This window comes from Oncorhynchus gorbuscha, linkage group LG23 (genome assembly GCF_021184085.1).
Source record: "Oncorhynchus gorbuscha isolate QuinsamMale2020 ecotype Even-year linkage group LG23, OgorEven_v1.0, whole genome shotgun sequence".
Classification (NCBI taxonomy): Eukaryota; Metazoa; Chordata; class Actinopteri; order Salmoniformes; family Salmonidae; genus Oncorhynchus; species Oncorhynchus gorbuscha.
In genome coordinates, this window is record NC_060195.1 from 48,188,027 (window position 1) to 48,207,868 (window position 19,842).

At 43.1% G+C, this 19,842-nt stretch overlaps 1 protein-coding gene across 1 annotated transcript in view; it reads right to left on the minus strand.

The window, feature by feature from the left end:
• The window catches only part of LOC124011239 (transmembrane anterior posterior transformation protein 1 homolog), a 37,548-nt gene that overhangs the window by 8,899 nt on the left and 8,807 nt on the right, over positions 1-19,842 (minus strand). Inside the window, exons 3-5 of the mRNA XM_046324397.1 lie at positions 12,911-13,029; positions 1,117-1,279; positions 30-165 (exon numbers count right to left, since the gene is read on the minus strand). Of these exons, the coding sequence (XP_046180353.1) occupies positions 30-165; positions 1,117-1,279; positions 12,911-13,029 (418 nt within the window). The remainder of the gene's footprint in view (positions 1-29; positions 166-1,116; positions 1,280-12,910; positions 13,030-19,842) is intronic.

Sequence of the window (19,842 nt, forward strand, 5' to 3'; positions counted from 1 at the left end):
TGCATTTCCTAGTTCTCCATGAAGGATACAGACGTAGAATACAGCCATGAGGAAGTGGGGGATGACTCCTATGCTGTCTCTCTTCCTCTCTTTGGGCTCTGTGGCCGTCCAGTAGAGAGCGTCAAGGATGTCTTGGCCAAACGACGAGAACAGCCTGTCGGCTACCTAAACAGGGACGGCAAGTAGTTCAAGTCAAGTTCAGCATGGGTTAATGATGTGACTTGCGACCTCGTATAAGTGATACAACGGGTGATAGACTATGACAGATTACCAGCGCTTGACTGTGTGTCACTTCTCAAATCAAATTTTATGTCACATGTGTCGAATGCAACAGGTGTTGTGGGACATCTTGAAGGGACTGATAATGGTGAAATGCTTACTTATATGCCCTCAACCAACAGTGCAGTTCAAGAAATAAGTTAAGAAACAAGTTAAGAAAATAATTGACTAAATAAAAAAATAAAAAGTAAAAATAAACACATAATTAAATAACAATAACAAGGATATATGAAGGGTTACCGGTACTGAGTAAATGTGCGGGGGTACAGGTGAGTCAAGGTCATTTGTACATGTAGGTAGGGGTAAAGTGACTATGCATAGATGATAAAGAGTGAGTAGCAGCAGTGTAAAAACAAAGGGGGAGTGGGTCAATGTAAATAGTCATTCTGTCAAGGAGCATTTTGGACCAAGACTTGGCACTCCAGTACCGCTTGCCGTCCGGTAGCAGAGAGAACAGTCTTGATTGACGTGACTTGAGTCTATGACAAAACAAAATTGTATGTTTTATATCGGCACATCCTTAGCGGAGTTACCAACAACCGGATATATCCGGTTCAGGGATACAGCTAATTCAACCTCGCATCCATTCCCGCTGAAAGCAGGAACTCCACTCAAGCGTCTTTTTACGCCAGCTACAACTCGTTTTTCCCCCTAATAACATATCACCTGCTCCATTTCAGATGAAACAGGGTATCCCGAGGCCCTAATCAAATACTTCAGCCAACAACAATAGATTTTCCTTGACATAGGCCTTACACGACTGGATCAGTGGAAGCTATATAGAGGGGACCCTTTAGATCACATTCCTACAACAGCTCTGAATCCAACCCATTGTACCTCCAGCATGTTGTAGATGATGTAGAGTTTGATGACGGACTGTCCCCGGATCAGGTGGTACATCATGCTGTAGTCCACGTAGTGCATCATGGAGTAGCACAGCACCATTATCAGTCCCTTCAAGATGTCACACACCTGGGCCGGCTGCAGCAGGCGTGAGCCACTGGCAGAACACACACACACACGTTACAAATAGAACCTTGACATACATCTGCATGTACACACACACACAGCCAAGTCATTCATCTGCATGTACTGTATGCATGTACACTACCGGTCAAACGTTTTAGGACACCTACTCATTCAAGGGTTTTTCTTTATTTTTACTATTTTCTACGTTGTAGAATAATAATGAAGACATTGAAACGATGAAATAACACATATGGAATCATGTAGTAACCAAAAAAAAGTGTTACATCAAAAAACATGTTATATTTGAGATTCTTCAAGTAGCCACCCTTTGCCTTGATGACAGCTTTGCACACTCTGGGCATTCTCTCAACTAGCTTCACCTGGAATGCTTTACCAGCAGTCGTGAAGGCGCGCCCACAAATGCTCAGCACTTGTTGGCTCCTTTTCCTTAAGTCTGTGGGACGACTCAACCCAAACAATCTCAATTGGGTTGAGGTCAGGTTACCTGATGCGGCACTCCATCGCTCTCCTTCTTGGTCAAATAGGCCTTACACAGCCTGGAGGTGTTGGGTGATTGTTTTGTTGAAAAACAAATGATCGTCCCACTAAGCGTAAACCAGATGGAATGGCGTATCACTGCAGAATGCTGTGGATGCCATGCTGGTTAAAATAAATTAAATCAGACCGTGTGACCAGCAGAGCAGCCCCACACCCTAACACCACCTCCTCCATGCTTTCCGGTGGGAAATACACATGCGGATATCATCCTTTCACCCACACAGCATCTCACAAAGACACAGCGGATGGAGCTACATATCTCCATTTTGGACTCCAGAGCAAAGGACACATTTCCACCGGTCTAATGTTCATTGCTCGTGTTTCTTTGCCCAAGCAATTCTCTTCTTATTGGTGTCCTTTAGTTGTCGAATTGCTGCAAAGAAACCACCATGAAGGCCTGATTCACGCAGTCTCCTCTGAACAGTCAATATTGAGGTGTGTCTGTTACTTGAACTCTGAAGTATTTATTTGGGCTACAATTTCTGAGGTTGGTAACTTGAATGAACTTATCCTCTTATCCTCTCCTTCCATTCCTGTGGTGGTCCTCATGAGAGCCAGTTTCATCATAGCGCTTGATGGTTTTGGTGACTGAGCTTGAAGAAACTTTCAAAGTTCTTGAAATTTTCTAGATTGACTGACCTTGACTGAATCTGATAGCCCCCTAGCTGACTAACTGCAGCTCAGGCCAACAACAGAGGTGTGTGTGTGTGTGTGTATATAAAGGTCAGTCATGCTTCGCTGCCATGCAGACAGACACAAAAAGGGCATGCTGCCATACTGACCTTCATCTTAAAGTAATGATACTCGTGTCATTTCTCTTTGCTTATTTGAGCTGTTCTTGCCATAATATGGACTTGGTCTTTTACCAAATAGGGCCATCTTCTGTATACCACCCCTACCTTGTCACAACACAACTGATTGGCTCAAACACATTAAGAAGGAAATCAATTCTACAAATTAACTTAAGGCACACCTGTTAATTGAAATGCATTCCAGATGACTTCGTCATGAAGCTACAGTTGAAGTCGGAAGTTTACATACACTTAGGTTGGAATCATTAAAACTTGTTTTTCAACCACTCCACAAACTTCTTGTTAAACTATAGTTTTGGCAAGTTGGTTGTGCATGACACAAGTCATTTTTCCAACAATTTGTTACAGACAGATTATTTCCCTGTATCACAATCCCAGTGGGTCAGAGGTTTTACATACACTAAGTTGACTGTGCCTTTAAACAGCTGGGAAAATTCCAGAAAATTATGTCATGGCTTTAGAAGCTTCTGATAGGCTAATAGACATAATTTGAGTCAATTGGAGGTGTACCTGTGGATGTATTTCAAGGCCTACCTCGTTGTTTGACATCATGGGAAAATCTAAAGAAATCAGCCACGAACTCAGAAAAATAAATTGGGGACCTCAACACGTCAATTTCCAAATGCCTGAAGGCATCACGTTCACCTGTACAAACAATAGTACGCAAGAATAAAAACCATGGGACCACGCAGCGGTCATACCGCTCAAGAAGGAGATGCGTTCCGTCTCCTAGAGATAAATGTACTTTGGTGCGAAAAGTGCAAATCATTGCCAGAACAACAAAGGACCTTGTGAAGATTCTAGAGGAAACAGGTACAAAAGTGTCTATATCCACACTAAAACGAGTCCTATATCGGCATAACCTGAAAGGCCGCTCAGCAAGGAAAAAGCCACTGCTCTAAAACCGCCATAGAAAAAGCTAGACTACGGTTTGCAACTGCACATGGGGACAAAGATTGTACATTTTGGAGAAATGTCCTCTGATCCGATGAAACAAAAATAGAACTGTTTGGCCATAATGACCATCATCATGTCATCATGTTTGGAGGAAAAAGGGGGAGGCTTGCAAGCCATCCCAACCGTGAAGCACGGGGGTGGCAACATCATGTTGTGGGGGTGCTTTGCTGCAGGAGGGACTGGTGGACTTCACAAAATAGATGGCATCATAAGGGAGGAAAATTATGTGGATATATTGAAGCAACATCTCAAGACACCAGTCAGGAAAATGGCTTAAGGACAAAGTCAAGGTATTGGAGTGGCCATCACAAAGCCCTGACCTCAACCCTATAAAAAATGAGTGGGCAGAACTGAAAAAGCATGTGCGAGCAAGGAGGCCTACAAACCTCACTCAGTTACACCAGCTCTGTCAGGAGGAATGTGCCAACATTCACCAACTTATTGTGGGAAGCTTGTGGAAGGCTACCTGAAATGTTTGACCCAAGTTAAACAATTTAAAGGCAATGCTACCAAATACTAATTGAGTGTATGTAAACTTCTGACCCACTGGGAATGTGATGAAAGAAATAAAAGCTGAAATAAATCACTCTACTATTATTCTGACATTTCACATTCTTAAAATAAAGTGGTGATCCTAACTGATCTAAGACAGGGGATTTTTAGTAGGATTAAATGTCAGGAATTGTGAAAGACTGAGTTTAAATGCATTTAGCCAAGGTGTTTGTAAACTTCCGACTTCAAATGTAGTTGAGAGAATGCAAAGAGTGTGCAATGCTGCATGAAGGCAAAGGGTGGCTATTTGAAGAATCTCAAATCTAAAATACATTTTGATTTGTTAAAAACTTTTTGGGTTACTACATGACTCTGTATGTGTTATTTCATAGTTATGTCTTCACTATTATTCTACAATGCAGAAAATAGTACAAATAAAGAAAACCCTGGAATGAGTAGGTGTTCTAGAACTTTTGACCGGTAATGTACTCACACACACACATCATAAATGCACACAGCCTAGTCATACATTTGTATGTATGCACACACACACACACAGCCTAGTCATACATCTGCACACACACACACACACACACACACACACACACACACACACACACACACACACACACACACACACACACACACACACACACACACACACACACACACACACACACACACACACACACACACACACACACACACACACACACACACACACACACAGCCTAGTCATACATCTGCAAGTACTGTACGCACACGTACACACACACAGAGGCTAGTCTACCGTACATCTAAGCCAGTATAACTCCTGCATACTAGTACCTTAATCCTTTGCATGCCCACCACTTCACTACGTATTACTCAAACTAAGGCCAGATTTCAAATCGATTACAGACGGTGGATTTCTGGATAGCGCTTTCAAGCGCGTGTTTGATTCGTACAGCAGCCTGTCCCGAATGGATGGAGCTGACTTTGCGATATTCAAGAATCCACTATCAACAATAGATTGAATAACGACATAAAACCCCACAAATAAGACTATCCATCAACACCCTCACCTTAGTGAACTTAAAGAAGAAGTATATATATATATATATATAAAAATCACCTTTTAAGATTTCTCAATGCCTGCAGTAAGACTTAGAATAACAATTCACAAGGTGATTGGCAGAGGAGGTGCCAAACATCTCAATAGCTCAGTCGGTCTGTCGGGAGTTTTATTTTGGGAAGGTGGCAGTGACGCTGGGGTGCGAGAGAGGGGCTTGAATTCAGAAAGTGCAAATTGAATGCTTAATCTGGTGTCTCATCTACTTCCCAAATTGTGTGCAGTGAGCATTGAAGTATGAAGGGAAGCAAACAACATCAGCGTCATAATCTTCATCATCATAAACGTTATGGCAAGATGGACTTAGGGTCACTGTTGATTTTTGATAAATACTGGGGGCCTGGAAGATCTTTCTTTCACTTATTAAATCATTTAGAGATCATTGATAACCTCAAAGAGAGGAAGAAGGAAGCATATGCTATATTATATGCCAATTCATACTGGGGCAAAAAAAGGAAGAACTCACTGCTGGTGCTCTAGCACCCTCTACTGGCCGCACTCAGACACAGCACTTTGGCACATTCTAGTGGACCTTTGCAGAGGAGTGACCAGTGAATGACCCATAACATGACATTGCTTAGGCTATTAAAGTCAAATGCACGATGAGAGAGAGTGTACTCTCTGTCCTGCCCGTGTATGTTAGTGAATGCCAGGCCCTGTGTAACCCTGTTCCCCTGGCACCAGCCATCACCATGAGTCTGATAGCCCCCTAGCTGACTAACTGCAGCTCAGGCCAACAACAGAGGTGTGTGTGTGTGTATATAAAGGTCAGTCATGCTTCACTGCCATGCAGACAGACGCAAAAAGGGCATGCTGCATCATCAAACTGCTCTCACAAAGGCCACAGCAATCAGCGCTGAGCTGTGTGAGAGGAACAGTTTTTCAGGACAAAGTACTGGGATACGCGTTATCAGCGGAGGTGTGGAGTTTCTGCTAATCCTCTCCTGAGGCATCTCAGATCTGAAAGATTGACTGCGCCGACAGTTGTTTGTCAGTGAAGACATCGTTTTAACTATTGATATTACAACACATCACCTTTGGCCTAACGCAACTTCCAAAGAAATGACAGGGTAAGGTCAAAACACCAACAGAAAAATGACACTCAAAGATATAGGAGTGGACTTGGCAAATGACCTTTGCAATTCATACACATTTTCTGTATAGAGTGGATAAGGTACATTGAAATGTTTTCAAGCTAAGGAATTCAAAATAGCACATCTTGAACTCTGGAGTGTCATTTGAGGTGTGGTCAAACATCAGTTATCAGTAAAAAAAAATATATATATATATATATTTACCTAGAAAATACCTCAGTAGAGCTAGTAGCCAGTCACAGTGCCTGATTACAGCTTCTGTGTTCGTGTGGGGATTGCGAGAGCGAGGGTGCTGAAACTCGAGGCGCAGCCAGCTCAAGCCATCGGTTGCTGCGATGTCTTTTACTGGGCATCTGCAGCACACAGCTATCGCCCATCCACTACAACAGGTCCCCGCAAGCTGCAGGCCTCCACTAAAAAATAAATAAATCTGCTACTGCTTTCCCTTCAGTTAGGCCTACATACTCTGACATTATGCATACCGTACACACTCTGGAGAGAGATTGGTCAGACAGGAGTCCTCAAAGTAGTAGGGAGAACTGCACATTGTTGGTGTGTTGTAATTTGATGTTAAGCATTTCAACAAGACTGGAGCTTTGATATACCGTGGGAAATCAGTTTGGTGGGCCAGTCTTGAAGAAACCATGTCCACTATGTATATGAGCTGGAGGTCGACCGATTAATTAGGGCCGATTTCGTTTTCCTAACAATCGGAAATCTGTATTTTTGGGCGCCGATTTTGCCTATTTTTTTACACCTTCATTTAATCTTTATTTAACTAGGCAAGTCAGTTAAGAACACATTCTTAATTTCAATGACGGCCTAGGAACGAGGCAGAACGACAGATTTTTAATCTTGTCAGCTCGGGGGATTCAATCTTGCAACCTTAATAGTTAACTAGTCCAACGCTCTAACCACCTGCCTCACGAGGAGCCTGCCTGTTACGCGAATGCAGTAAGCCAAGGTAAGTAGCTAGCTAGCATTAAACTTATTTTATAAAAAATAATCAACGACTGTCGTTGCTCCAATGTGTACTTAACCATAAACATCAATGCCTTTCTTAAAAATCAATACACAAGTATAATATTTTTTTAAACCTGCATATTTAGCTAAAAGAAATCCAGGTTAGCAGGCAATATTAACCAGGTGAAATTGTGTCACTTCTCTTGCGTTCATTGCACGCAGAGTCAGGGTATATGCAACAGTTTGGGCCGCCTGGCTCTTCGCAAACTAATTTGCCAGAATTTTACAAAATTATGACATAACATTGAAGGTTGTGCAATGTAACAGGAATATTTAGACTCATGGATGCCACCCGTTAGATAAAATACGGAACGGAATAAACGTTTTGTTTTCCGAGGTGATAGGTAAAATCCGGAAACTAAGGCTCGTATTTCTGTGTGTTTATTATAGTTAAGTCTATGATTTGATATTTGTTAGAGCAGTCTGACTGAGGGGTGGTAGGCAGCAGCAGGCTCGTAATAGTCAAAGGTATATGGTTTAGAGAGAAATAGTCGACGCGTTATAATTCCTGTAATAACTTGCGGCTGAACTTGAGAGGTTCCTTTGTTATTTTACCGTTCATGTCTTCCATAGAGAATGTCTTGATCTACGTCAAATAAGGTCTGTGTTTCGTGCTTAAACCACCTCGGCGTTTTGATACCCGTGTAAATCTCACTCGGATAAGGTAACATTTGTCAACATATTTTCATAAATCCACTCTACAATTTTTTATCTTCGCTTATATTTAGCCAATATTGATCAGAATTACCTTGTCCTATGGAGATCTACACAGTTATAGGATTGGCAAGGTGGTGTAAGCCTACATGAAACACAGACCTTATTTTAAGTGAATCTAAAAAAAAAATGAATGAAGAAACCGCTTTTCAGATTTTGCTAGGTGTCATGGGAATTATGACTCGCACTTTGGTCGTCAATTCTTACCATGTCCATTATTAAAATAGGATTTCCTGCATATAGAAATGACAGTTTTTGTTTTCAACATTCATCACAGGTAACTTAAACTCTATTTTTATTCAAACAGTTGAGAGTATTTGTCTCCTAAGCAGACAGCAATGGCCGCCTCGCTTCGCGTTCCTAGGAAACTATGCAGTTTTTTGTTTTTTACGTGTTATTTCTTACATTAGTACCGGGTCATCTTAGGTTTCATTACATACAGTCGAGAAGAACTACTGAATATAAGAGCAGCGTCAACTCACCATCAGTACGACCAAGAATATGACTTTCGCGAAGCGGATCCTGTGTTCTGCCTTTCACCCAGGACAACGGAATGGATCCCAGCCGGCGACCCAAAAAAACGACTTCGTAAAAGAGGGAAACGTCATCATGCACCACTCCCCAGTATACTTCTCGCCAATGTCCAGTCTCTTGACAACAAGGTTGATGAAATCCGAGCAAGGGTAGCATTCCAGAGGGACATCAGAGACTGTAACGTTCTTTGCTTCACAGAAACATGGCTCACTGGAGAGACGCTATCGGAGTTGGTGCAGCCAGCTGGTTTCTCCACGCATCGCGGCGACAGAAACAAACATCTTTCTGGTAAGAAGAGGGGCAGGGGCGTATGCCTTATGGCTAATGAGACGTGGTGTGGTCACAAAGGCATACAGGAACTCAAGTCCTTCTGTTCACCTGATTTAGAATTCCACACAATCAAATGTCGACTGCATTATCTACCAAGGGAATTCTCTTCGATTATAATCACAGCCATATATATTCCCCCCCAAGCAGACACATCGATGGCTCTGAACGAACTTTATTTGACTCTTTGCCAACTGGAATCCATACATCCTGAGGCTGCATTCATTGTAGCTGGGGATTTTAACAAGGCTAATCTGAAAACAAGACTCCCTAAATTTTATCAGCATATCGATTGCGCAACCAGGGCTGGCAAAACCTTGGATCACTGCTATTCTAACTTCCGCGACGCATATAAGGCCCTGCCCCTCCCTCCTTTCGGAAAAGCTGACCACGACTCCATTTTGTTGATCCCTGCCTACAGACAGAAACTAAAACAAGAAGCTCCCACGCTGAGGTCTGTTCAACGCTGGTCCGACCAATCTGATTCCACACTCCAAGACTGCTTCCATCACGTGGACTGGGATAAGTTTCGTATTGCGTCAGACAACAACATTGACGAATACGCTGATTCGGTGTGCGAGTTCATTAGAACGTGCGTTGAAGATGTCGTTCCCATGGCAACGATTAAAACATTCCCAAAGCAGAAACCGTGGATTGATGGCAGCATTCGTGTGAAACTGAAAGCGCGAACCACTGCTTTTAATCAGGGCAAGGTGACCGGAAATATGACCGAATACAAACAGTGTAGCTATTCCCTCCGCAAGGCAATCAAACAAGCTAAGCGTCAGTATAGAGACAAAGTAGAATATCAATTCAACGGCTCAGACACAAGAGGTATGTGGCAGGGTCTACAGTCAATCACGGATTACAAAATGAAAACTTGCCCCATCACGGACCAGGATGTCTTGCTCCCAGGCAGACTAAATAATGTTTTTGCCCGCTTTGATGAAAATACAGTGCCACTGACATGGCCTGCAACAAAAACATGTGGCCTCTCCTTCACTGCAGCAGAGGTGAGTAAAACATTTAAACGTGTTAACCCTCGCAAGGCTGCAGGCCCAGACGGCATCCCCAGCCGCGCCCTCAGAGCATGCGCAGACCAGCTGGCTGGTGTGTTTACGGACATATTCAATCAATCCCTATCCCAGTCTGCTGTTCCCACATGCTTCAAGAGGGCCACCATTGTTCCTGTTCCCAAGAAAGCTGTTTCTGTTCCCAAGTAGCACTCACTTCCGTCATCATGAAGTCATCATGAAGTGCTTTGAGAGACTAGTCAAGGACCATATCACCTCCACCCTACCTGACACCTTAGACCCACTCCAATTTGCTTACCGCCCAAATAGGTCCACAGACGATGCAATCTCAAACCACACTGCCCTAACCCAACTGGACAAGAGGAATACCTATGTGAGAATGCTGTTCATCGACTACAGCTCGGCATTTAACACCATAGTACCCTCCAAGCTCGTCATCAAGCTCGAGACCCTGGGACTCGACCCCGCCCTGTGCAACTGGGTACTGGACTTCCTGACGGGCCACCCCCAGGTGGTGAGGGTAGGCAACAACATCTCCACCCCGCTGATCCTCAACACTTGGGCCCCACAAGGGTGCGTTCTGAGCCCTCTCCTGTACTCACTGTTCACCCACGACTGCGTGGCCACGCACGCCTCCAACTCAATCATCAAGTTTGCGGACGACACAACAGTGGTAGGCTTGATTACCAACAACGACGAGACGGCCTACAGGGAGGAGGTGAGGGCCCTCGGAGTGTGGTGTCAGGAAAATAACCTCACACTCAACGTCAACAAAACTAAGGAGATGATTGTGGACTTCAGGAAACAGCAGAGGGAACACCCCCCTATCCACATCCATGGAACAGTAGTGGAGAGGGTAGTAAGTTAAGTTCCTCGGCATACACATCACAGACAAACTGAATTGGTCCACCCACACAGACAGCATCGTGAAGAACCTCAGGAGGCTGAAGAAATTCAGCTTGTCACCAAAAGCACTCACAAACTTCTACAGATGCACAATCGAGAGCATCCTGGCGGGCTGTATCACCGCCTGGTACGACAACTGCTCCGCCCACAACCGTAAGGCTCTCCAGAGGGTAGTGAGGTCTGCACAACGCATCACCGGGGGCAAACTACCTGCCCTCCAGGACACCTACACCACCCGATGTTACAGGAAGGCCATAAAGATCATCAAGGACAACAACCACCCGAGCCACTGCCTGTTCACCCCGCTATCATCCAGAAGGCGAGGTCAGTACAGGTGCATCAAAGCTGGGACCGAGAGACTGAAAAACAGCTTCTATCTCAAGGCCCTCAGACTGTTAAACAGCCACCACTAACATTGAGTGGCTGCTGCCAACACACTGACTCAACTCCAGCCACTTTAATAATGGGAATTGATGGGAAATTATGTAAAATATATCACGAGCCACTTTAAACAATGCTACCTAATATAATGTTTACATACCCTACATTATTCATCTCATATGTATACGTATATACTGTACTCTATCATCTACTGCATCTTTATGTAATACATGTATCACTAGCCACTTTAACTATGCCACTTTGTTTACATACTCATCTCATATGTATATACTGTACTCGATACCATCTACTGTATCTTGCCTATGCCGCTCTGTACCATCACTCATTCATATATCTTTATGTACAAATTCTTTATCCCCTTACACTTGTTTGTATAAGACAGTCGTTTTGGAATTGTTAGATTACTTGTTATATAATATAATAATAATATAATATATATAATAATATATGCCATAATAATATATGCCATTTAGCAGACGCTTTTATCCAAAGCGACTTACAGTCATGCGTGCATACATTCTACGTATGGGTGGTCCCGGGGATCGAACCCACTACCCTGGCATTACAAGCGCCATGCTCTACCAACTGAGCTACACAGGACCAGGACTGCATTGTCGGAACTAGAAGCACAAGCATTTCACTACCCTCGCATTAACATCTGCTAACCATGTGTATGTGACAAATAAAATTTGATTTGATACTCTTCAGTATCATTGTCACTTCAGAGCTGTGTGTGTGTTTTACAGATGACAGAGAAAAGCAGAGTACCAGTGTGGGACTATTACATGGAATTGGCACCAGGAAAAGCAAGGTGTCTTATTTGTGATAAAGATGTAAGCATGGGGTCAGCAACGGCTAAATCAACAAATACCACCAACCTGTGGAATCACCTTAAGAACACCCATCTAAAAGCCCATATCTATTATATTTCAAATAAAAGTGTTCATAGGCTTTTTTTGTCCTCCAATAATCGGTATCGGTATCAGTGTTGAAAAATCATAATCGGTCGACCTCTAATATGAGCCCTTGCAGGGAAAGCGTACAGTTTTGTATACGTGTTGCCGTGGCGAGCACAGCCCTGTTTGTGAACACCTAAATGATGCCTCAGTGGCTTTAGCATGGAGCATGAAGAATACAGCACAAAGTTGCATATCAGGACAAACAAGATGGAGAACCTACATGTAATATAAATGATAAAGCTGTGGCAGACGTGAGACTAGCGTACCTGCTCCGATTGCAGTAGGGGCATACTTTTGCCCTGCAGGGAAAGAAGGCAAGGGAAGAGAGGGACCTTGGTACAGACCAGTCACAGGCACACCGAGTGATTACAATACTTACTGTAAAGTATACATAAACCTAGATTACGTATGTATCCGTCTTCTGAAGGGACGAATTCTAACTAGATACACTACATGCAAATCTCACCTGATATCAGGGTGTGATTTACATTAAAGTCTGAGTGACACAAGCAAAGTTAGGATTATGCCCCAAGTGCAATTCACTTGGGGAACTAGGTCTATTTTCTGGGAAAGCTAGGTGAGATATACCCATCTATATTGCCCTATTGCCCTGTATACCCATCTATTCACTGCATTTGTATATGCAACGTTCAGTACGGAGCACCCAGTGAAACGTGACCCAGAGTGTGTGTGTGTGTGTGTGTGTGTGTGTGTGTGTGTGTGTGTGTGTGGGGCTCACCCGAGGCTGCAGCAGGGCAGGGTGAGGAGGTGTAGCAGGGCCAGCAGCACCCGGAGGGGAAGCAGCGTGAACACGTAGAGGAAGGCATCCAAACACAGGAAGAAGCCAAAGATCATCAGCTGTAGGGTAGAACACAACACACTCAGGTGAAACATGGCTGCTTGATCACACCTTCAAATAGAGCCAGTGTCTGTGACTACGTAGGCAATGTGTACTTTAGAGCGTCAAGTGTTCGTGTCTCTCCATCTCTACAGAATGGCATGTTTTTGTTTTGACAGGTCAAGCCATATACTACACTGAGCAAGAATATAAAACGCAACAATTTCAACGATTTTACTGAGTTACAGTTCAAATAAGGAAATCAGTCCATTTAAATAATTCAATTAGACCCTAATCTAGGGATTTCTCATGACTGGAAATACAGATATGCATCCGTTGGTCGCAGATACCTTTAAAAGAAAGGTAGGGGCGTGGATCAGAAAACCAGTCAGTATCTGGTGTGACCACCATTTGCCTCATGCAGCGCGACACATCTCCTTCGCATAAAGTTGATCAGGCTGTTGATATAGGCCTGTGGAATGTTGTCCCATTCTTTTTCAATGGCTGTGCGAAGTTGCTGGATATTGGCAGGAACTGGAACACACAGTCATACGTCGATCCAGAGCATCCCACACCTGCTCAATGGGTGACATGTCTGGTGAGTATGCAGGCCATGGAAGATCCGGGAAATGTTCAATATCATGCTGAAATATGATGTGGCGGATGAATCTCGTCAGGGTATCTGTGCATTCAAATTGACTTAGATAAAAATGTAATTGTGTTCGTTGTGTGTAGCTCATGACTGCCCATACCATAACCCCACCGCCACTAGGGGGCACTCTGTTTACAGCATTAACAGCAAAACGCTTGCCCGCACATCGCCATATATGGAGTCTGTCATCTGCCCAGTGCAGTTTAAACCGGGATTCATGTGTGAAGAGCACACTTCTCCAACGTGCCAGTGACCATCGAAGGTGAGAATTTTGCCCACTGAAGTCAGTTACGATGCCGACCCTGGTGAGGATGACGGGCACGCAGGTGAGCTTCTCCGAGACGGTTTCTGACAGTTTGCGCAGAAATTCTTCAGTTGTGCAAACCCACAAACATCAGCTGTCCAGGTGACAATCCCGCAGGTGAAGAAGCCGGATGTGGAGGTCCTGGGCTGGCGTTGTTACACGTGGTCTGCAGTTGTGTTGTGTTACAAAACTGCACATTTAGAGTGGCCTTTTATTGTCCCCAGCACAAGGTGCACCTGTGTAATGATCATGCTGTTTAATCATCTTGATATGCCACACCAGTCAGGTGGATGTATAATCTTGGCAAAGGTGAAATGCTCACTACAGGGATGTAAACAAATGTATCACCTTCTGTTACTTTCTCACTCATCATTATTCACAATTCATTCAGGATTATATGTAATCACGGTACAGTAGCCTCTACATGAATGTAGAAGTGTTTAGAAATATATTCTTATTTACAATAAAAGTTACTCAAATGATAATACATTATTTACCTGACAAAATGACTACCGACCCATAGCATTCACATCTGTAGTCATGAAGTGCTTTGAAAGGCTGGTCATGGCTCACATCAACACCATTATCCATGAAACCCTAGACCCACTCCAATTTGCATACCGCCCTAACAGATCCACATATGATGCAATCTCTATTGCACTCCATACTGCCCTTTCCCACCTGGACAAAAGGAACACATATGTGAGAATGCTATTCATTGACTACAGCTCAGCGGTCAACACCATAGTGTCCTCAAAGGTCATCAATAAGCTAAGGACCCTGGGACTAAACATCTCCCTCTGCAACTGGATCCTGGACTTTCTGACGGGCCGCCCCCAGGTGGGTAGGTAACAACACATCAGCCACGCTGATCCTCAACATAGGGGCCCCTCAGGGGTGCATGCTCAGTCCCCTCCTGTACTCCCTATTCACTCATGACTGCACGGCCCGGCACAACTCCAACACCACAATTTAGTTTGCTGATCAGTAGTAGGCCTGATTACCAACAACGATGAGACAGTCTATAGGGAGGTCAGCGACCTAGCCGTGTGGTGCCAGGACAACTTCTCCTTCAACGTGATCAAGACAAAAGAGATGATTGGGGACTACAGGAAAAGGAGGACCGAGCACGCCCCCATTCTCATCAACGGGGCTGTAGTGGAGCAGGTAGGGAGCTCCTCGCCATCCACAAAAAAAACTTTTATTATCTATTCATAGTCACTTTAATAACTCTACTTAGATGTACAGTTGAAGTCGGAAGTTTACATACACATGTTGGAGTCATTAAAACATTTTTCAAACACTCCACAAATTTCTTGTTAACAAACTATAGTTTGGGCAAGTTGGTTAGGACATCTACTTTGTGCATGACATAAGTCATTTTTCCAACAATTGTTTACAGACAGATTATTTCACCTATAATTCACTGTATCACAATTCCAGGGGATCAGACGTTTATACACTGTATATACACTGCCTTTAAACAGCCTGGAAAATTCCAGAAAACGATGTCATGGTTTTAGAAGCTTCTGATAGGTTAATTGACATAATGAGTCAATTGGAGGTGTACCTGTGGATGTATTTCAAGGCCTACCTTCAAATGTGCCCCTGCCCCTGCCTCTTTGCTTGACATCATGGGAAAATCTAAAGAAATCAGCCAAGACCCCAGAGAAAAAATTGTAGACCTCCACAAGTCTGGTTCATCCTTGGGAGCAATTTCCAAACACCTGAAGGTACCACGTTCATCTGTACAAACAATAGTACGCAAGTATAAACACCATGGGACCACGCAGGCGTCATACCACTCAGGAAGGAGACGCGTTCTGTCTCCTAGAGATGAACGTACTTTGGTGCGAAAAGTGCAAATCAATCCCAGAACAGCAGCAACGGACCTTGTGAAGATGCTGGAGGAAACCGGTACAAATGTATCTAGATCCACTGTAAAACGAGTCCTATATCAACATAATCTGAAAGGCTGCTCAGCAAGGAAGAAGCCACTGCTCCAAAACCGCCATAGAAAAGCCAGACTTTGGTTTGCAACTGCACATGGGGACAAAGATCGTACTTTTTGGAGAAATGTCCTCTGGTCTGATGAAACAAAAATAGAACTGTTTGGCCATAATGACCATCATGTTCGGAGGAAAAAGGGGGAGGCTTGCAAGCCGAAGAACACCATCCCAACCGTGAAGCATGGGGGTGGCAGCATCATGTTGTGGGGGTGCTTTGCTGCAGGAGGGACTGGTACAATTCACAAAATAGATGGCTTCATGAGGAAGGGAAATTATGTGAATATATTGAAGCAACATCTCCAAGACATCAGTCGGGAAGTTAAAGCTTGGTCGCAAATGGTCTTCGAAATGGACAATGACCCCAAGCATACTTCCATAGTTGTGGCAAAATGGCTTAAGGACAACAAAGTCAAGGTATTGGAGTGGCCATCACAAAGCCCTGACCTCAATCCTGTAGAACATTTGTGTACAGAACTGAAAAAGCGTGTGCGAGCAAGGAGGCCTACAAACCTGACTCAGTTACACCAGCTCTGTAGGAGGAATGGGCCAAAATTCACCCAACATATTGTGAGAAGCTTGTGGAAGGCTACCCGAAACATTTGACCCAAGTTAAACAATTTCAACGCAATGCTACCAAATACTAACTGAATGTAAACATCTGGGAATGTGATGAAAGAAATAAAAGCTGAAATAAATCATTCTCTCTAGTATTATTCTGACATTTCACATTCTTAAAATAAAGTGGTGATCCTCACTGACCTAAGTCGGGTCATTTTTACGAGGATTAAATGTCAGGAATTGTGAAAAACTGAGTTTAAATGGATGTAAACTTCCGACTTCATCAACGGTACATATTACCTCAATTACCTCGACTAACCGGTGCCCCTGACTCTGTACCAGTACCCCCCTGTATATAGCCTCTCTATTGTTATTTTACTGCTTGCTCTTTAACTACTTGTTACTTTTACTTCTTATTCATATTTTTAAACTGCATTGTTGGTTAGGGGTTTGTACTAAATCAAATCAATGACTAATAACATTATTTGATTCTACTGGGAACAAAATAATCTGAAACAACAACAAAACAAACTGGGAAGGTATCCAACATGTTTGTAGAGTCACAAGCTTGATGTATTCTTTGCTTGCTGGGAATATGGGACTGAATACTAAACTTTTGACTACTTTATTTATACGAATTCAATATTTTTTGTATTACTTTCTCTGTGCAATTGTATTAGTATAAAATAATTTCCCAATTTTTCTTGCATACAATGTAGCTCAGTATTTGAATTATTTATTTTAGGCAGCCATTATTGCTCATCTTTATCAAGGCCAAGGTTGTCAATAATTTCAGACCCCACTGTACATTCTCAAAAGGCAAATACCATATCATCTCATGATGAGAGGGAGGGAAGTGCGTGAGCTCCAGTAGGTCCTGCGTTAGCCTCACAAACACCAGAAGTAAGGGGGTTGCAACACTTCCTGTTTCCCACCAGGAAGTAGGTAGTGGTAGTTGGTTTGGCTAACAGAGTCACAAGTCATCCTTTCTTTGGCCTGTCCCTGGCTGGGGGAACTTCAGCTACTCCAGACAGAGCTTTTAGAGCCAGAAGGTCACAATGCTCTGTTTACACATATTCCTCACTTTCCAAAGACTTGGAATGATATAGCTTACCAATGAGGGTTAGAATGGGGACATAGATTAGGCTAGGTGACGACTGATCTTCACTGACGTTCACTGTCTCAATGTGAATGTCTGTAGGGAGCACTCCCGCCAGAGGGCAAAATCGAAAATGAAAAATTGCAAATTATATGATGGTTGAGGTCCATTTGATATCCATATTAACAGTAGTCCCAGAATAGTACCTCAAGGCACATACAAGGGTGGTATCAATGTTTGAGGAGACTGAGATATAGGTGAGTCAGGCTGCCTCTTTCTGGGATCAGACTCTAGTGCAGAGGTTTATTATTCCCAGATGAGTTTAGGGGAATGTTTGTTTATATTCTGAATGGAATTTGTTACAACATCCCCATCTAGTGGTTGTAAAAGAGACATTAAATCAGCCGTATTACGGCTATGACAGCATACTGAAAAACATTGTGTTGCAGTAGGCAATACATCATGTAAGTGATGTGGCAAGTAGCCTTGTCGTTTTTGAATTGTGTAGGTCTACACACTATACTTTGTAGATCAATACAAATGACCAATTTGTGTCAACGGTATAACAAATGCTATGTGAACAGCAATACAAAAATAGAATAACTTACTTTCACTGCTCTTGGAAACACCAGATGTACCAGGACATTATCAAGGGCAACGCTAAACAAACACTGCTGAACTGACCTTTGGTTATATCTCTGGGTCTCTGTTTGTGTGCGAGTGTGTGTGCGCGCGCGTGCATATAGGTGCCTGAGCAACGGAGGAAACAGAAGCCGCTGTACCACCACTTTCAACATAGGGGTGGGTGCAAAACATGTGTTTTTGCACCCCCACTTTTTTTTTTACCAGAATATTATAAAGATACATTGGGTAATTTGTCGTTTTCAATTATTAATATTGTTTCGAGCAGGTCTGTATTAAAATAGATATGTCCATTTTATATATGATAGAATAATTATATCAAAAAATATAACTGGTTTTGACCTTGCTTTGCTCCTGCGCACACTGTTTTCAGTGCACTTAAAAAGAGCACTAGTTTGCACCACTGGGGTTTAAAATTTTAAAAAAGCAACTGCAAAATAAAATAGTTTCTCTATTTTGTTGTGCCGTTACATTTGTATCGTTGTTTCATGTCCGAAGGTGTTGGTCCAATGGTGTTGTTCCATATCATTTGAGCTGCGTGCACCATGAGCAAATGCATTGTATTATCTCACTTTGCCTGTTAAAACCATTATGAGCACATTCATGTCTGATTAGGCTTTGTTGTCGCGCAGACTGACTCGGGGTAACCTTCCATTGACCTACCTAAGGTTGCACCTTAGCAGAAAACTGCATGTCCGGTAGCTCGTGGGCTGTTAATGAGTAGCTCACAATTAGATAGTGTGAAATCATCAGTAGACCTAATAATTTAACACCATTCTGCATTTTTGTCAACTATATCCCAACTTAAATAACATTGTTCAAAAGGTTTTCATTCAGTTAGAAAAGGAACAGTCCTGGCTGAGCCACATATGCAAGCGCACCATGGCGCTTCACAGTTACAATGGAGCCAAGCTGTGTCTGTATGCGCCTATGAACCAAATGAAAAAGCACAGGATATTTATATTTCCGTAAAACAGCTCTGCTTGCGGGCCCAGTTCCACGAGGGGGTAAAATGAGGTTCAGTTGAACCTCGTGCCTCTTCAGTTTTAGTTTTATGCCCCTGAAGTTAAAATTATCGAGTGACAGGTTGGCGCAAAAATCGGTATCTCTGCGGCGCTGTACCAGCACCATGGACAGAGCACGCCACGGAGTGCGTGAGAGTTTGTGTGTAGGGGGACTATGGAAAGCCACTGGGTGGTTAGGTACGAGACCTTTGGGGTTCCATAAAAATAAACTTTGCTCATCTGTGGTGGGCTATGTGAATAACGTGGAAGGCTACGTGAGTAACGTGATATGCCTCCGCCTGTAATATTTGATTTATAAAGGACAGGCCAAGTTTACAGTTGAAGGGGCTTCACTCAACTCTGCTTTACGCCCCACCATTGCAGAGTTTAGTTAGCTTCTTAGCTAGCTATAAAAGCATTCGTGTTATTAGCCTATTTAAACGCTCTAACCAGCTAATCTGCCACTGCCAATACTTATGTAAATGTGATATCAGTTTATTTTGTATACATTTGCAACAACAACAAATTAAAACCCCTTTTTGCTTTGTCATTATGGGGTATTGTG